This window comes from Panicum hallii, chromosome 6 (genome assembly GCF_002211085.1).
Source record: "Panicum hallii strain FIL2 chromosome 6, PHallii_v3.1, whole genome shotgun sequence".
Taxonomy (NCBI): Eukaryota; Viridiplantae; Streptophyta; class Magnoliopsida; order Poales; family Poaceae; genus Panicum; species Panicum hallii.
Window position 1 is genome coordinate 38,276,125 of NC_038047.1, and position 15,150 is coordinate 38,291,274.

The 15,150-nt window shown below is 51.5% G+C and overlaps 1 protein-coding gene across 1 annotated transcript; it reads right to left on the bottom strand.

Moving 5' to 3' along the window:
- Positions 1–3,952: 3,952 nt before the first annotated feature.
- Positions 3,953–7,638, bottom strand: LOC112897392 (transcription factor CSA-like). Its single transcript, XM_025965681.1, has 3 exons — positions 6,688–7,638; positions 6,065–6,571; positions 3,953–4,882 (listed from the first exon to the last, which is right to left on the bottom strand). The coding sequence occupies exons 1-3, from the start codon at positions 7,019–7,021 to the stop codon at positions 4,563–4,565; spliced, it is 1,161 nt and encodes a 386-aa protein (XP_025821466.1). The 5' UTR covers positions 7,022–7,638; the 3' UTR covers positions 3,953–4,562.
- Positions 7,639–15,150: the final 7,512 nt, after the last annotated feature.

A 15,150-nucleotide genomic window follows, 5' to 3' on the forward strand; every position in this document is an offset into this window, starting at 1 on the left:
TCCAACCAAAACCTCTTCCACAAACATTGCGGGAACCCAACGCTGAGATCGATGTTCCAGCAATGATTCTACTAGTTGTGCGTCGTCGTGCCAGGTGTGCCGTATCGAAGCCAAAAAAAAAAGAACTCCATGTGCTACGGCCACGGCGGCGCAGCGGCGTTCGCGAGGATTCTCATTCGCCAGCCGGCCGGCGCGTGGCCCGTCGCCGTCGCCGTCGGCGCCCCACCACCGGTTGCCGACGAGGCGATCGGACGAGCACCCTCGCCGGTGCACCAGCGACGTATTTATCTCCATGCATGCGGCAGTTGTAAATGAATGAGTGGCTGAGTGCTACGTACGACTACGTCCTAACTAACGGCGGTGTACATAGCTGGAGATCAACGTCGTCGCCTTTGCTCCGACGTCGTATACTCGTGTGCTCGGCCGGCCCGGGCTCGCGCGGTTCTCGGTCGCCGGCCGGTCGGCCGGCCATGTACGTGTACGGTGTGCGCGCGTGCATGTGGCCGACAGGTCCAATCGACGGTGATAGCTGCTCATCATGCCGGTGGCGAAGTCGGCGTGTGTCCGGCGGAGAGCTAGCAGCCGGGAAGTGGACGCTACATGCCCCGACAAAACATGTTGATGGTATATCGAACGAACTGGAAGGGGATCGGCGTAACGTGTATTTCCATGGGTTGCGAATTTCTGGGTTTTTTTCTACAACATAGGCAATTTGTTTTTCTTAAGGTCCAACAACATGGGTTTTTTCTACTTTCTGTCTTTCTCCAGTTACAAGTAGCAGTGTTTTGGACGCCTACATGTTATAGAAAAATAATAAATAACAAGACTCAGAACACACGGTAATTTGTAATCTAAGTTTAAAGTAATTGCCTAAGACATCATTTATCTGTGCTGTGAGTAGAGTAGATGCATGATTTTCAAGTTGGTCTTGCATTGGTCGAATAAGCTCAACCTTCAGAAGAAATCAAAGTAGGCATGAAAATTGAGGGAGTAATTTAGTTTTATACAACGTTCAAATCGTTCATAAACTACAGATCGGTATTGAAAACACAAGATTTAACTACTGAGTGTGGCCAAACTTTTCTTACCTTTAACTACCATTAATAGACAAGAATTACATATTGACAGCACATATAAGATATATTTTCATAGATTTATCATGAAAGCTGGTTACATTTATAACCCCACACCCGAGACTGGGCTGTACTAGCCACACTCGAAGTTTGTGGGCATGCATGAAACTTCCTTATGATTTTGTTTTTGTTATTAGAAGAGTTCCACGCCCAGATCCAAGGTGTAAAATTCAGGTATTTTATATGAGCTCGACACCCAAATCTTTAGTTACACCAATTCTGCTTAGATTTTACACAACTCTAGTGCAAGTTGTCTGCATCTCTATAAACTGACTGTAACTATAAATTCAGGTGTGGGAGGGCAAAAAAATTCGTGGGCAAACTTTAGCTTTTCTGTTTAACAATATCGTATTTTTACAATACTTGTCAGTCAAAGTTGTACATTGCAGCTCTGTATTGGAAACGATTTATCTTTAATGGTTAAGTGCCCATTAGTTTTTTAAGAATGTTTCTTTATGCTTACCTTTAATTATCCGTCCACCAAAAAAATATTATAACTTTATTCTATGCCAAACTATCTTCAATTTGATCAAGTTTACATAGTGCGACTGTTATCACAGACCCAGAGGCACGTGTTTCAGTTGGAATTAACAGGGAATCAGTTGGAACAGCGCGCGCCCACACAGTCAGCGCCGGAGCAAATTGAAGGCCGAGCACGCCGTGCTACTCCTCTCTCTGTGCTCATCGCCGGAGAGACAAGGGCATTTACGCCGTGGAGGACGAAGTGTCATCTGAGACGTAGGACGTCTCAACTGACCCGCCGACCAGTCCCTTTCCTCCCAGTTAGTATGTGCCTGCGTGCTGGCCCCGGGCACCTTCGCCCTCGCTGATTCGCATACGGACAAACCCGGCCGTGCTCATGATCACAACGCGGCGTAGTTGTAGTTGTGGCAGTACGTGGCCAGCCCTAGCTTATTAGGAGATTAATTGTGCCACTCATCATGAGACAGTGAGGTGAACAAGGGGCGTATTGAACCGGTCCTCCGGCTAGCTAATGCAGCTGGTACTGCTCCTTAATGACTTCTGCTTTTGCCATTGATCTACATCTGCGTAGCTCCATGAAAGTTCAATGCCCTACTCACCTAGGATAGTGACTCGAATTACTTTCGTTAGAACAAGCCTATGATCAACAGTTTCTCCATTAATATGTAACCTTGTGACACAAAGTTGATGCCATGGATTTATACCCAAAAAATTGTGTGAGTATCACGTAAATAAAATATTCAGAGTATTTCTTATATAAAAAAGAGTAATTCTCGTCTAAACCTGATACGCTTTGTAAATAGAGGGAGGGAACACAACATTAGTTCCGGTTGGGAAACCTCTTGTAGATCCGGTTTTCCAACCGGAATAATCTGCAATGTCAAAAAAATAATTGGTAAGTACAACCAACCCCTGCAGTCCGTAGAATCAAACTCAAGACCTCGTGCCTCTCGTACAGTTTTTTTACCACCCCACCTACATAACATATGTGACTCTACATGGGATATTTTTTTTAAACTAACCCGTGAAGACCCCTTTAGTCCGGTTCGTAACCTCAACCAAGACTGGGCTAATAGTCCCGGTTGGAACCTCCAATCAGGACTAAAAGGTACTTTTTAGTTCCGGTTGGTGTCACCATTCGGGACTAAAGTGAGACTGCTTCAACTGGAACTAAACGTCCCCCGCCCACTAGCCGTTGTATTCGGGACTAAAGGGGTGAAAATATGTGCTATTCTCTACTGGTGGGAGTATAATCACTATTTTTATTGAAGAAAAGAAACAAATTAAATAATTTTTAATTAAAAATTTATTTCTACGACGTACTTTGGCAACTTGATATGTTTCACCTTCTGTTATGAAAAATATTGCAAACAATTACATTCAAAACTACTTTAAATATCAAATGCTTATTAATTGGAAAAAAATGCTAAAGACATGTTTGGGAAAGGAACATACTTCCTCCGTCCCAAAATAAATATTGTTTTAAAAAATTTCAAACATATTGCTTATCCTAAGAAATGATCTTGTCACCCCTAATTATTTCTTGCAATTGTGATTGAAAACCGTGTTATTTATTTTATTTTCTGGATCTTCAATTAATGCATATGCATTGGTACTAGAAAGTAACATCTACTAAATATTTAATTGGCTCTATGCATTTTTCTATACGATGTTTTGTTGATACTTGGTATTGCTTAAATTAGATGATCTTATTACAAACTAAAATAGCACTCTTTGTGGAATAAAATTTAAATGTTAAAATAATACTTTGTTCGATGCGCAGGTGCAAGGTGTTCGCCTTGCATCACAATGGGCTACAGGGCCTGTGGTTCTCGAGACGGACTACGCCAGAACCATGAAGGGCTCGTTGGCTGAGGAGGATAGGTCGGAACTCAGCTTCATCCTTGCGGAAGCTTGTGGTTCTCGAGACGGACTACGCCCGAACCATGAAGGGCTTGTTGGCTGAGGAGGATAGGTCGGAACTCAGCTTCATCCTTGCGGAAGCTAGAGAGTATACTCAGCTACTTGCTAGTTGGAGTATATGTCAGGTTAAGAGAGAATGTAACTCAGTTGCTCATGAACTCGCTCATCTAGCTAGGCGCACTACACATTCTGCAGTCTGGCTAGGACGTGCTTCTGCGTGTGTCACGGACCTGGTCAAAAACGAGTGTAACCATTTGCATCCTAGCTAATAAAATTCTCTCTTTCCCTAAAAAAATACCTATACAAATCCCCCGGGTTGGATCCCTATGTGTTCTTGGTTTCGCAGTATTAAAAAGTTCAGTAACGACCAAATGGCATATTCTCTAATTTTTTTTAAAAAAAAGGCAAATGGAGAGCCTAACTTTCATGTCTTCCATTTTTGTCCACCTAGGAAGAGGCTTTATCTAGATCGATATAAAAGATATGTATGCCTCGGTACAACATGAGACGAAACAATGTCAACTTGGACTAAACATATAAGAACTAGAGTGTTGCAGTACAAGGACAAAGGAACAAAAACAAAACTATACCATACTTGGCTACTCCATCTAGCTAGCTAGGCTTTCAGTAGTCCCTCCCTCATCTACACTTGGCTAATCAAAGAATCACTGCAGATTATTAAGCTCTCCACTTCACCATCATCGATCTCTCTCCTTGCCTGCGCTACATACATTTATTTGGCCGGGGGCTAATCAAGTAACCTAAATCCCCAATTGATCAAAGTCCAAGCATCATCCTTCTCTACAAAGCCCCCCATGGAAATGAGCTCAAGAGAACCCCCCCTCACCAGCTCCTAGCTAGGAGTAGATTACATGGTGCTACTACATAAGCTAAGCCATGGAACTGCAGCTAGAGGCTAGACAGCTCGAGCTACTCGTCCTTGATCCACCTGCAGCTGCAGCTGCAACTCCCGAGCAAGCTGCATGCCCAACCGACCAACGGACCGACCGTGCATGCATGCATTCATGTGGCTCCGACCCCGAGGAAGTCTATGAACGCCGGTGACGACGCCGACGCCGCGGCGCCGTCGAAGTGAGCGCCGGCGCCCGGTCTTGTCGCCGTCCCTTCGAACGCGGCCGCGGCGCCACCGTCGCGATCCAGGACGAATTGGTGCGGCGGCTCGTGGTGGCCGCCGACGCCGACGCCCTCGATCCACCCGCCGCCTGGAACGGGCAGCAGGAGCGCCGGCGACTCCCCGTACCGGTGGCCGCCGCCGCTGGCGTCGTCCGGCGACGACGGCCAGGGGAGGCGCCTGTCGGCGTGCGCCGCCGCGCCGCCGGGCCCTGCTCATGGATCAGAAGACACAGATTATTCGCAGCTCGCGTGCGAGAGGACAGTGATCGATCGACTGATTTAAGCGAAGTGGTTGCGCTGCGCATCACGGAAGCTAGGACTTGGACCGGAAAGCGACGTCGCCACCATGGCGCAATCAAGGAAGCAGTAGAGATACAGCTCCATCAGGAGAGAAGGAACACAAAGAAACAAAGAAAGGGCCATGAGAAAGAGAGAGATGTGTGTGGCGAACAGGAGAAGCAGGAAGAGGGAGGAGGGGGGCAGCGAGCATTGATGGCGGCATCGCCTTGGCACGTCACCTCCAAAGCCTCCCCGCTCGCTGCCGCTGTGCGACTCCCTGTCCCTCTCTGGCTCCCTCCCTGTTTCCGTGTGCGCGCCACTGTGCGACATGCAGTGCGCGCCACTGTTGCGCCGCGCTTCAAAGTCCAAGTCTTCCCGGCCCAGCGGCCGACCAGTGCCTGCCTGGTCTCCGATGCCGACGGGATCCCTCCCGGCCGCAGGCCGCAGCGCTTCCTATGTCGAGCAAAGCCAAGCCATGGCATTTACGCCGCCGGTGCCCCGGCGCACGGCCGCCAGCTGCGCCACGGCGCGCCGGATCGGAGGCCGTGCATGCACGCACCGCCGGCCGGCCGGACCCCATTGATTTCCCCCTCTCGTGCGTGTGCGTGTGCAGTGTGCCTATCATGGGATCATGGCGCATCGATGCTGTGCGCCTGCCTGCCTGCCTGAATGTACTGTGTGCCGAGCCGTGTCCGCCTCCTCCGTCCTCCACAGTGGAGATACTGCTGCCCCAACCGTACCGCTCCCTCAGGTGGATAGAGAGAGATGGGAGGTCTCGTCTCGTCACACGGGCACTGTAACGAGACCTGGCTAGGGCACAGTAAAATCCACGCCTCAGGTTTCACGGCCTGTGCCCGGCTAGGAGAACAGTTCCGTGACACTCGCTGACAGGAGGGCTCCGGCGAGCGAGCTCGCTGCTGGGGCGAGTCTGTCAGCCGGCGCTTCCGGGCGCGCGCGGTGGGGGAACAGGAGCAATCAGCCGGAGTGTGAGTGTGTGTCGCGCGCTAGCTAGCTAGCCCGCGTGCCAGGGTCTGCAGTTTGCGAAGAACGGGATGCCGTGCTCGGAAATGGTAACGTAATGGCGCGCGGCGGCCTAGTTAAGGGGCGCTCACCGGGGAAGAAGCAGAAGGGAGGCGGCGGCGGCGGGTCCTCGGCCGACGCGGCGCCCGGCGGGAACGGGAAGCTGCAGTAGTGGCGGAAGCTGAAGCCGTAGGGGTCGGCGAAGCCGTAGGCGGCGTCGTGCGCCGCGGCGGCTGCGGCGGCAGCGGCCAGGAGGTGGTGGTGGTGGTGGCCGGTGGCGGGGACGGCGTCCCCGGGGCCGGCGGCCGGCGGCATTGCGACGGCGGCGGAGGCGGCCTCGAGCTTGCGCTGGACGGCCTGGTTGAGCTTGCGGCGGCGGTAGGCGGTGGACTGCTCGCGGTACTTGCGCGCCATGATGACGTGCCAGTGGTTCTTGACGGCGTTGTCGGTGCGGCCCGGGAAGAGGCGCGCGATCATGGCCCACTTGTTGCCGTAGAAGCGGTGCGCCGCCATCAGGCGCTCCTCCTCCTCGTCGCTGAAGGGGCGCTTGCTGATCCGCGGGTCCAGCTGGTTGAACCACCGGAGGCGGCAGCTCTTCCCTGCGTCGCACGCATCGAACCGCACACATGTCAGTCGGGTAACCTGCTTGCTTGCACACCGATCGCCGACGGCGACTGTCAGGATGCACGGAGTGGACACGTGTGTTCGCGCGTACCGGATCTGCCGTCGAGCTTCTCGGCGATGAGGTTCCAGTTCTGGGGCCCGTAGAGCGCGACGAGCTCCCGGAGCTTGGCGTCCTCGGCGGGGCGCCAGTGGCCGCGCGCCGCGAGGCGGGACTGCCCGCTGCTGCTGCTCTCCTGGTGGTCGGACGCATGCGCGTTGCCGCCGCCGCCGCCCGCCCCCGCGGTGGCGTCCGTGTCCATGGTGGTGGTTCCGGCCGTGAGCACCCGGCCGCCGCCCTTGGACGAGGAGGAGGACGAGGCCTGGTCGGCCGCGGCCGCGTACCCCACGCGCAGCAGCCACGTCGGGGCCGGCGACGAGCACGGCATCGTCGTCGTACGCACCGGCCGCCGCCGAAGACGGTCGGTCGGTCGAGCAGGAGATGAGGACGCTGGTGGCGGGGAGACACACACACTGGTCGCCTTTTCCTTCCGCGGCAGAGACCCGCACGCCCGGAGCTAGAAGTGAGGAGAGCCCAGAGCTAGAGAGGAGGCAGCTCAGCCTCAGCTAGGCTTCTCACTCACTCACTCTAGTCTCTCGTCAGACAGATCACTCCTCACTTCCTCAGATCGGCCGCACCCGCACGAACTCTCCTGCCGCTAAAGACCGCAGCGCAGGAGGCCGGCCGGCCGGAGCGCGTGTGCTTTTCACTGTTGGATAGGCTAGCCGCCGCTGGGACTGGGAGAGGCCGAGAGGGGGGAAGGGGGATCGTCTGCGCTGCGCTGTGGGCTGGCTCGCGGGTCGCCGACACCCATTTATGCGCGCCGGTGGTGGCTGCTCCGGGTCGGGGATCACCAGGGCACGGAGCTGCGGAGGGCGACGGCTCCGCGGTGGGGGCGTGCCGGCGTGCGGTGGGGACGCCGCCGTACCCGCCTCTCATCTCTTCGCGGAAAACTTGGAGGATCAGTTCGCAAAATGGCGCTTGCTTATTACCAGGGGCATGCAAACGGAGTTACCGGGGCGGGCGCGGTGAAACTGGCGGGGGGAGTGGGAGGGAGGTGCGATGCGGTGCAGAAGATCTTACTGCACGCAAGGCTTGTCACTGTCCCAGCCTGTCGACCGGCCACCGCGGCACGGCCGCTGCTGCTGCTGCCACCTCCCGTGGCTTTTCTTCCTTTCTTTCTTTCACTGAGTTTAACAAAGCACACACTACCGGGCGTCCCCACCGCACGTGTAGGTGTCATCTCACCACATGTGTGGCTTTGCGAGGACACAAACACAGCCAGCCGGACACCAGAGAGAGAGAGAGAGAGGCCTGCCTGCTTCTCTCTCATCTCCCTCGGATTTTTCACTCTCCACAGTGGATAGGTACGTCCGAATGTAGGCGTACATGCGCCCAACAGTACGTCCCAGGCTTCGATCTTGCACTGTACTACCCCGGTAAAAAGAAAAAAGTGCGCGTGCGCGGCTAATCCGCAACGGGAGAACAGAAAACGCCATGCGCGCACTGTTACCAACTCTCTAGACCGCGTCAATGCAATGGAAGATAATAAGGGTCTCGGTGCAGTACCCTAAACTTTCTTTTGGAGGCACTTGCCAATATGATTGTAGCTATATTTTTAATTAATAGAGCCCCTGACATTGCCTCAAAAGAAAAATGCAATGGAGGATAGTATGATGTTGTGCTGGTTGTTAAGTGTCGCTAATCACCGTGTTGCACTGGAAGACCCTAGTAGCTACACGGCATCCTTCAACACTTCTGCCGCCTTTTCCCACTGACTGAACAGATATTTCTGTACTGTACCAGGCCAGCAAAGTACGCGCTCGTCAAGCGACGATGTCCTTTTTTAAAGGAGCTGGAGATCGCGATCTTCTCGCAGGAATCTCGCGCAAGTTCGATCGGCAAGTGCAAAGTAAAGGGAGAGGCCAGAACCCTGACGCCGGTTTCAGGATCACCCTGGGAAAGAAAGGATTTTTTGGTGACAAAAATACCATGTCCGGCCGGTCGCATGCATTGTTGATAGATGGAGCTAGCTGCAGCTGGGTACTCGTACGAGTACTACACTACCAACAATGAACAGGCCGGCCGGCTTGACTTTGCTTGGCCGTGTGGCTTGGCGATCGACGATCGATCGACCTCCCTGCCGGGCGCTGCGCTGCTGAGCCGCCCCCTGATGCCGTGACAGAACATGCATGCCCTCCGGCGGTGTCTGAATGAGCGCTACGGCCACTACAGGCACCTTTCTTGTCAACTGCACACGGGGGGCAGCGCAGCGCAGCGCAGGGCAGGGCAGGGCCAGGGGGCCAGGCCGCGCGCACTGTGCCCCTGCCCCGGCCTGTGACCCCGGGCCAGCGCGCGCGCACGCACGCTCGGATTCGTCTCCTCGTCCGGACCCCAAATCCCATCAGCATTATGAGTAAATCCAGGCCGGGACACCGTTGCTAATCCCGGATTGTGCTGCGGTGAAACCTCTCCACTCTCCAGTTCCGTAATTTTATGGATCTAGTTTAAAGACTAACGATTCTTTTCAGTGGATGCATCTGATAATAAAAGACATCTACTCTAATATATTATAATAAAAGATTAATAAAATCTCTTCGGAGGATGTCTGTAGGGTAGAGTTATACTATTATAAGGTTATATTTGGATCCTGGTGCTAATGTGCTAAAATTTAGCATTAGTATTGTCGGAGGAATTTTCCAGCCGAGTGGCGGAATGTACCCGCCTAATCCTAATTTAGGATGAGTTTGGGGGAAGCGAAGAATTACTAGATCAAGAGGCGTATGAACACAGAAAGCACACAAGGGATTTTGAGGGGTTCAGGCCACCGGAGCGTAAAACCCTACGTCCACTGTGTGTTGTATTGCTTGTGAGTTCTGAGGGACTTGAGCGAGCTTGAGAGAACCTTGTGTTCTAACGTGTGCGCTCACCCTTTTATAGGCTCAAAGGGAGCACGTACACTGAGCGGGATCTCGACAGGTGGACCCGTTGATATAATAAATAACGTACACATCGGAGGCTTAAATACCTCAGATCCTAAGATTTTTCTCCTCAGCTTCCGTGTGTATCCTCCATCTGGATTTGGTCTTGTGCCATCTCGCCTGCACAGGGTCTGCTGCCAATGATATGCGCAGTGGGAGGCGTGCTGATACTGTTGGGTCACAGTTATCGCTGACAGGCGAATGGGCTATGCCGACTTGCCGTGCTGTAGCCCTCGCGCGTCCTGTAGCAGCGCACGCCGCGGCCTCCTGCAGCAGATCATAATTATCCTTTGCTCATGTGTGCGGCGCTGTGATGTGACCACACGCCTCCCGCCTGCGTACGCAGTGTGGTGATGCGACGCGCTGCCTCGGTAACTGGCGGGCTCCGTCGTGTCAGCATATCTGCCCAACGTGACTGTGGGCGGCCCATGCCCTGTCTCGGGAACGCACATCCCACCTACCCAGCATTTAATGCGGTAGTTGGGCTGGCTTCCCGCAGAAAGTTGGCTGCCACGTGTCGGTGGTAAGGATGGCCTAGTAGCCGCTTCCTCAGAGACACGTGGCGGCACCGGACCTCCTCCCTGGTGGGAATGGAGGCTCGGGCCCCCAGGCCGGCCCAGGCGCACAGGCCCCCCCGGGGTTCCGGCTTCCACTCATAGGGGCCCGGACCACCCCACGGTGGACCGGCTCGGCGGTAGCCGTTCCTGTGCGTCTTGTTCTCGTGGGCACGTGGTAGCGCCGGACCAGTCAGAGCATAGGGGAGGTCCAGAGATCACGACCCCAGCTGTTAGCTCCGGGCCGGATGCCCCGTCACCCAAAGACATAAAGGCTTAGTGCGAGGTTACGCATAACCTCGCGCATCTTGGATTGGATACACAAGTAGAAGGTACCCCTGTCTGTATGCACAGATAAATATGTTCAAACAGAAGTGCTAATTAGGATGCTAAAGTTTAGCCAAATTTAATAATAAGAGCAAAATATTATATGTGAAAAAGAAGTTAATGAGCACTAAACTTCAGCGATTGGCATTAGCACCTCTGAACAAGATCCAAGTAAGTGCTCGTAAGAATGAGTACGTGCACGTGCAGAAAAAAAATCAAAGTTGTTTCTCCAATCGATCGTTAGCATGGATCTCCACTACTTTAACTGAGGGTGTGTTCGTTTGGCATTAGACCCCTCTAAAATCTTTAGAGTGCTTCCCCCCTCTAAAATCTTTAGAGGAATCGCAGTCTTATTAGAGGCTGAATTAGAGGGCTGTTCGGTGTCGGACCTCTAAAGTTTAGATGTTTCGGATTTTAGAGGGGTGAAACGAACACACCCTGAGTACTGACATTGTACGCTTCTCTCGATCCAAGCGTGTACTATGTTTTTTTAAAAAAAACCGGAAATCCATGCCTGTGCCTCAGGCATGTGAATCTTGTGCTAGCTAGGTAGCTATAAGCTGTTGCGGTAATGCAAGTGAAAACAAGAGCAAGTACACTAGTAGCTGGGACGAGTACGTAGTAGTATAGTAGCCTGCGCTGCGTCTGCGTGCGTGCATGTCCACCAGCACGTAACTGTACCTCTTCTTTTCTTTTCCTTCTCACCCCGCGCGCGTGTACTATAGCACCTGGCACGGCACGACGCAAGCATTGAAGAAGCTCGCACCGCACGTCACGTACGCGCGGGGTCGTCGTCGGCACGCAGCAGCAGCCAGCAGAGCGCGTACGCGCGCGCACACAAGTACCCAACGGATCGGACCGGCGGGCACGCGCGTGCGCCGGCGGCCGGCGGCCAACAGGCTCGTCTAGGCGGCCGTAGCGCCAGCGGTGGCCGGCCTGTACTGTGCCAAAAGAGAGCCCGCTACATGGTTTCCATGTTTCCATATGAGGAGCACAGCGCATTTTTCTTCCTGCATGGTTGAGCCTAGCCGATAAGTGTTGGTTTAATTTGCTCTGGCCTATCAGAAACCTGTGGCCACCCTTGCTTTTGTGTTTAGCCAAAGATTGCCTACCCTTAAACTACACTGATTTGTGTTTTTAAGATTGAAAAAACAGGGAAAAAGTTTTCTTTGAAGTACGGTGTCCCTTGGATCGGATGGCTTTATTATCGGAACGAATCCAAAACTGCCTATCCCTTCACGCACAGTGTCCCTCGGATTGGACGGCCCAGCAAGCAAAAGCTCGCTGCCTCGCTGGTTCTAGCCACCAGTCTACCCCCCTAGGGCTTGCGCTTTGCTGCCAGATGTACAGGGAGCAGCTCCTGTGCCCCCCTTCAGGCCTAGTTATCCACCATTGCAAGCTACTAGTAGCCGGCCGGTAGCCCGACGCCCGTCCATCCATCCATCCATTTATATGCCCTTGACAACGTTATCGATCCACTCCATTGCCCGGGGCGCGCCGGCTTGCACGGCGGACACTCGGCGTGCGCCTCCTCTGAGCTGAAAGTACAGGAAAGCCGGCCGGCGGCGGAGGTAGCGCCCCGGCCCGGCCCTGAATGAGGAAAAGCGACACGCAATCACACGCGGGATTGTTCCGACGCGCCACCAGCGCCCGTCGCGTCGTCTGCGTGCGTGCGTGCGGGCAGGGCAGCGGGGCGAGCCGACGCCTCTCAGCTGCCCCTGCCCGGGCCCTGCCCTTTGCACACTGCACGTACGATACACACCTGTCCTACTTACAGTATAAATATAATATATATTTTCATATAGTATCTATCTAGCTCAAGGTCCTGCCCTAGGGCGAGATTGGCAGGGGTTGCTGGCTAGCAATATTCTACTTCTACTCTGTGGTGCTGCTGTGCAATGTGACTGGGGAGTAGCTTGGTGGTGGTAGGCCGGGTACGGCGAGGCCTCCGCTTCGCTGCTGCCGCGTCGAGACGCGCCCGTCTGGTCCACGAGAGGGCATTGTCAAGGACCTAACGCCGAACGGTGAATAAATACAGGCCCCCTGCCCTGCAGCCTGCAGGAGAGGGGAGGAGCTGTCACCGATCGACGATCGAACCGGTCGACGCCGACGCAGGCATGCAGCTGATCGAGGCAGGCGGCCATGCGATGCGACCTGAAAAAAGGAGGGCTGGAAAGCAAGTCGCGTCGCCCCGGAACTGCCGATGCACTATGCTGTGCGTGCTGAGTAGTACTCTCTTGTTTTACATGTAGGCATTCCTTATTCTTTTTATTTTCTTTTTAGGAGGTACAAATATTTGGAATATAAGAGATCATTAGACACCAAGCCATTAAAACTTAAAAGGTGTACTGTGTCGGGGAAGGAATGAGGTGTTTTTGACAGTGATTAGTTCAGATGTGATTTTCCAACGCACCCCACGATTCCTTATATTTATGGATATACCTTAAATGCCAGGATCTTTTATGTTCTAGAACGGAGGGAGTATAAATATGCAATATGATGAGAGTAGTCCTCTAGCTAGAAGGCTATCAAGCTGGGATGGCGTTGGAGAGTATGTATCAGCATTGTAAACTGCCTTCTTTCTATCTCCTCCTCCCTAGAAAATTCACTCCGTGATAATTGATGTTGACTGTCAATTTTTGGTTGAGTTGGTGTATTTATGGAGAAGCTAGATATCTCTTTTATTTCACTACTAGAACTTAAGCACAGTCTAGTGATTTTTATGTTCTTTTATGCTCAGCAGATTGCCTTCTCCTCATCACTAGCACATGAGCATCATAGCATGCTCCTATATATGATGCAGCTGCCAATGTTTGATTGGCTGAGGCCTGAGGCTCTGTGCTGATAAAAGAATTTTTTTTTCTTTGTGAGCTGAGAACTTTCTGTAAAGCCTAGATCTTTGTTCTTTCTGTACTTAATATCGGACAGTTGTACTGTATACACATTTATGTACTAGAAGAGTATAAAGTAGGTATCTTTGCAGGATGTTTGAGGTACACTTGTTTCCCGGACAGCATATGACAGCATCTGCTAGTACTCCACCGCTGAGCTAGCTAGGAGGATCGAGTTTATTGGGGTAGATGAGAACACATGAACGTGTTGCATGCATCCTGCTCATGTTCATCATTTGTCACTTCCTCTCCTTCGTGCATGCATGTGCCCTGCGAGCTGTTTGTCAAACAAAGCCGCTGTCTATATAAATTTCAGTGACGACGATGAAAGCATGCGGGCATACCAGCTGTGCACTATGGATGGGTTTTAGCCTTCGACTGAAGCGAGTGGTGGAGCCAGCACGCAGTACTTCTATTTCTTTGATGGACAGGTTTGAATGTTTGATGAGAAGGCAGGGTCGTCGAGCCAAAGTCAGTATTTCGATGATGAAATGTGGGGATAGCCTAGGAAAACAATCCAAAAAAAATTTAAAATTATGCTCCACTAATAAACAGAAATATATAGCCAGTGGTATGTGCTTTTTTTTGAATAAAATAGTTAAAATGGTATCGACATAGTACAACAGTTGTGATTATATTTGTTTAAATGGAACTTTATCTCTCATGCTATTTTTTTCTGAGATACAATATGATCGATGGGAGCAGTCCTCTTCCTATGATGCTAGGATTATTGGAAAGGGTAAATATTTTTGTTGATATTGCATTTTATTTTTTGATTCCCTTGTTTGCCACGGGTTAATGACACACGGATCCCATATGCCACTTACACTTAGAGCCTGTTTGGGTGGGCTAACGTTGGGTTGCTAAATTTTAGCACATATTAGCATTTTAACCTTTGCTAAAAAATTTAAGTCTTGGCTAAAATTTTGCTCAATCCATTAGCACCTCTGTTTGGATGGCCCAGTGCTAAACTTTAGCACTTTGGGCATTAGCATCTGGATCCAAACACCCCCTTAAACATTGCCCTAAAGAAGATCATCAACATTGTAAATTGCTTTGTCTGTATCCTCACTCGCACATTCGTCGCCCTCGGCTTTCTATCCCGCTGTGAATGATTGGCTGACTGGGTGTTGAAGAAGATAATTTTTTTTCTAGATTTTTTTCAGTGAACTGAACACGCCATATTTTCAATAGTCCACATCTTTTTCCAGTTTTTTCCGTCCTTAATACAATTACCTCCTCCTCACTAGCATATACATTCACTGCTTGCATGCAACTGTGTCAGTGTTATTACTCTCTGCGAGAGATCCGCTTTTATTTCGCCCTTAATACTGGACATTGTACTATACACATTCATGTACAGAAGAAGTATATGGTAGGTATTTTTGCAGAATGTTTGGAGGTACACTTGTTCCCCGTCCGGCATTACTCCGCCTGCGCTACTGCATGTCCGTACTATTCCAGAGTTACACCGATTTTATTAGGCTACATGGTAACACATGGACGTGTTGCAAGCATCCTGCTAAGTTTATTTTCACTTCCCTGTGTTGTGCCCTGCACGCCATTATTCAGAAAAGTTGCATGTATTGCGGTTGTGATAGTATATGCTCCATCACTTAACTTTGTTCTAAGTCGAATTTCTTCGACTTTTACCAAGTTTATAGAAAAAAAAGGTCTCAACATCTAAACATGAATTTAATTTCATTGAATCCACTATAAATATGCCTTGGTAGTTAATTTATTTGGTACCGTAGATGCTATCAA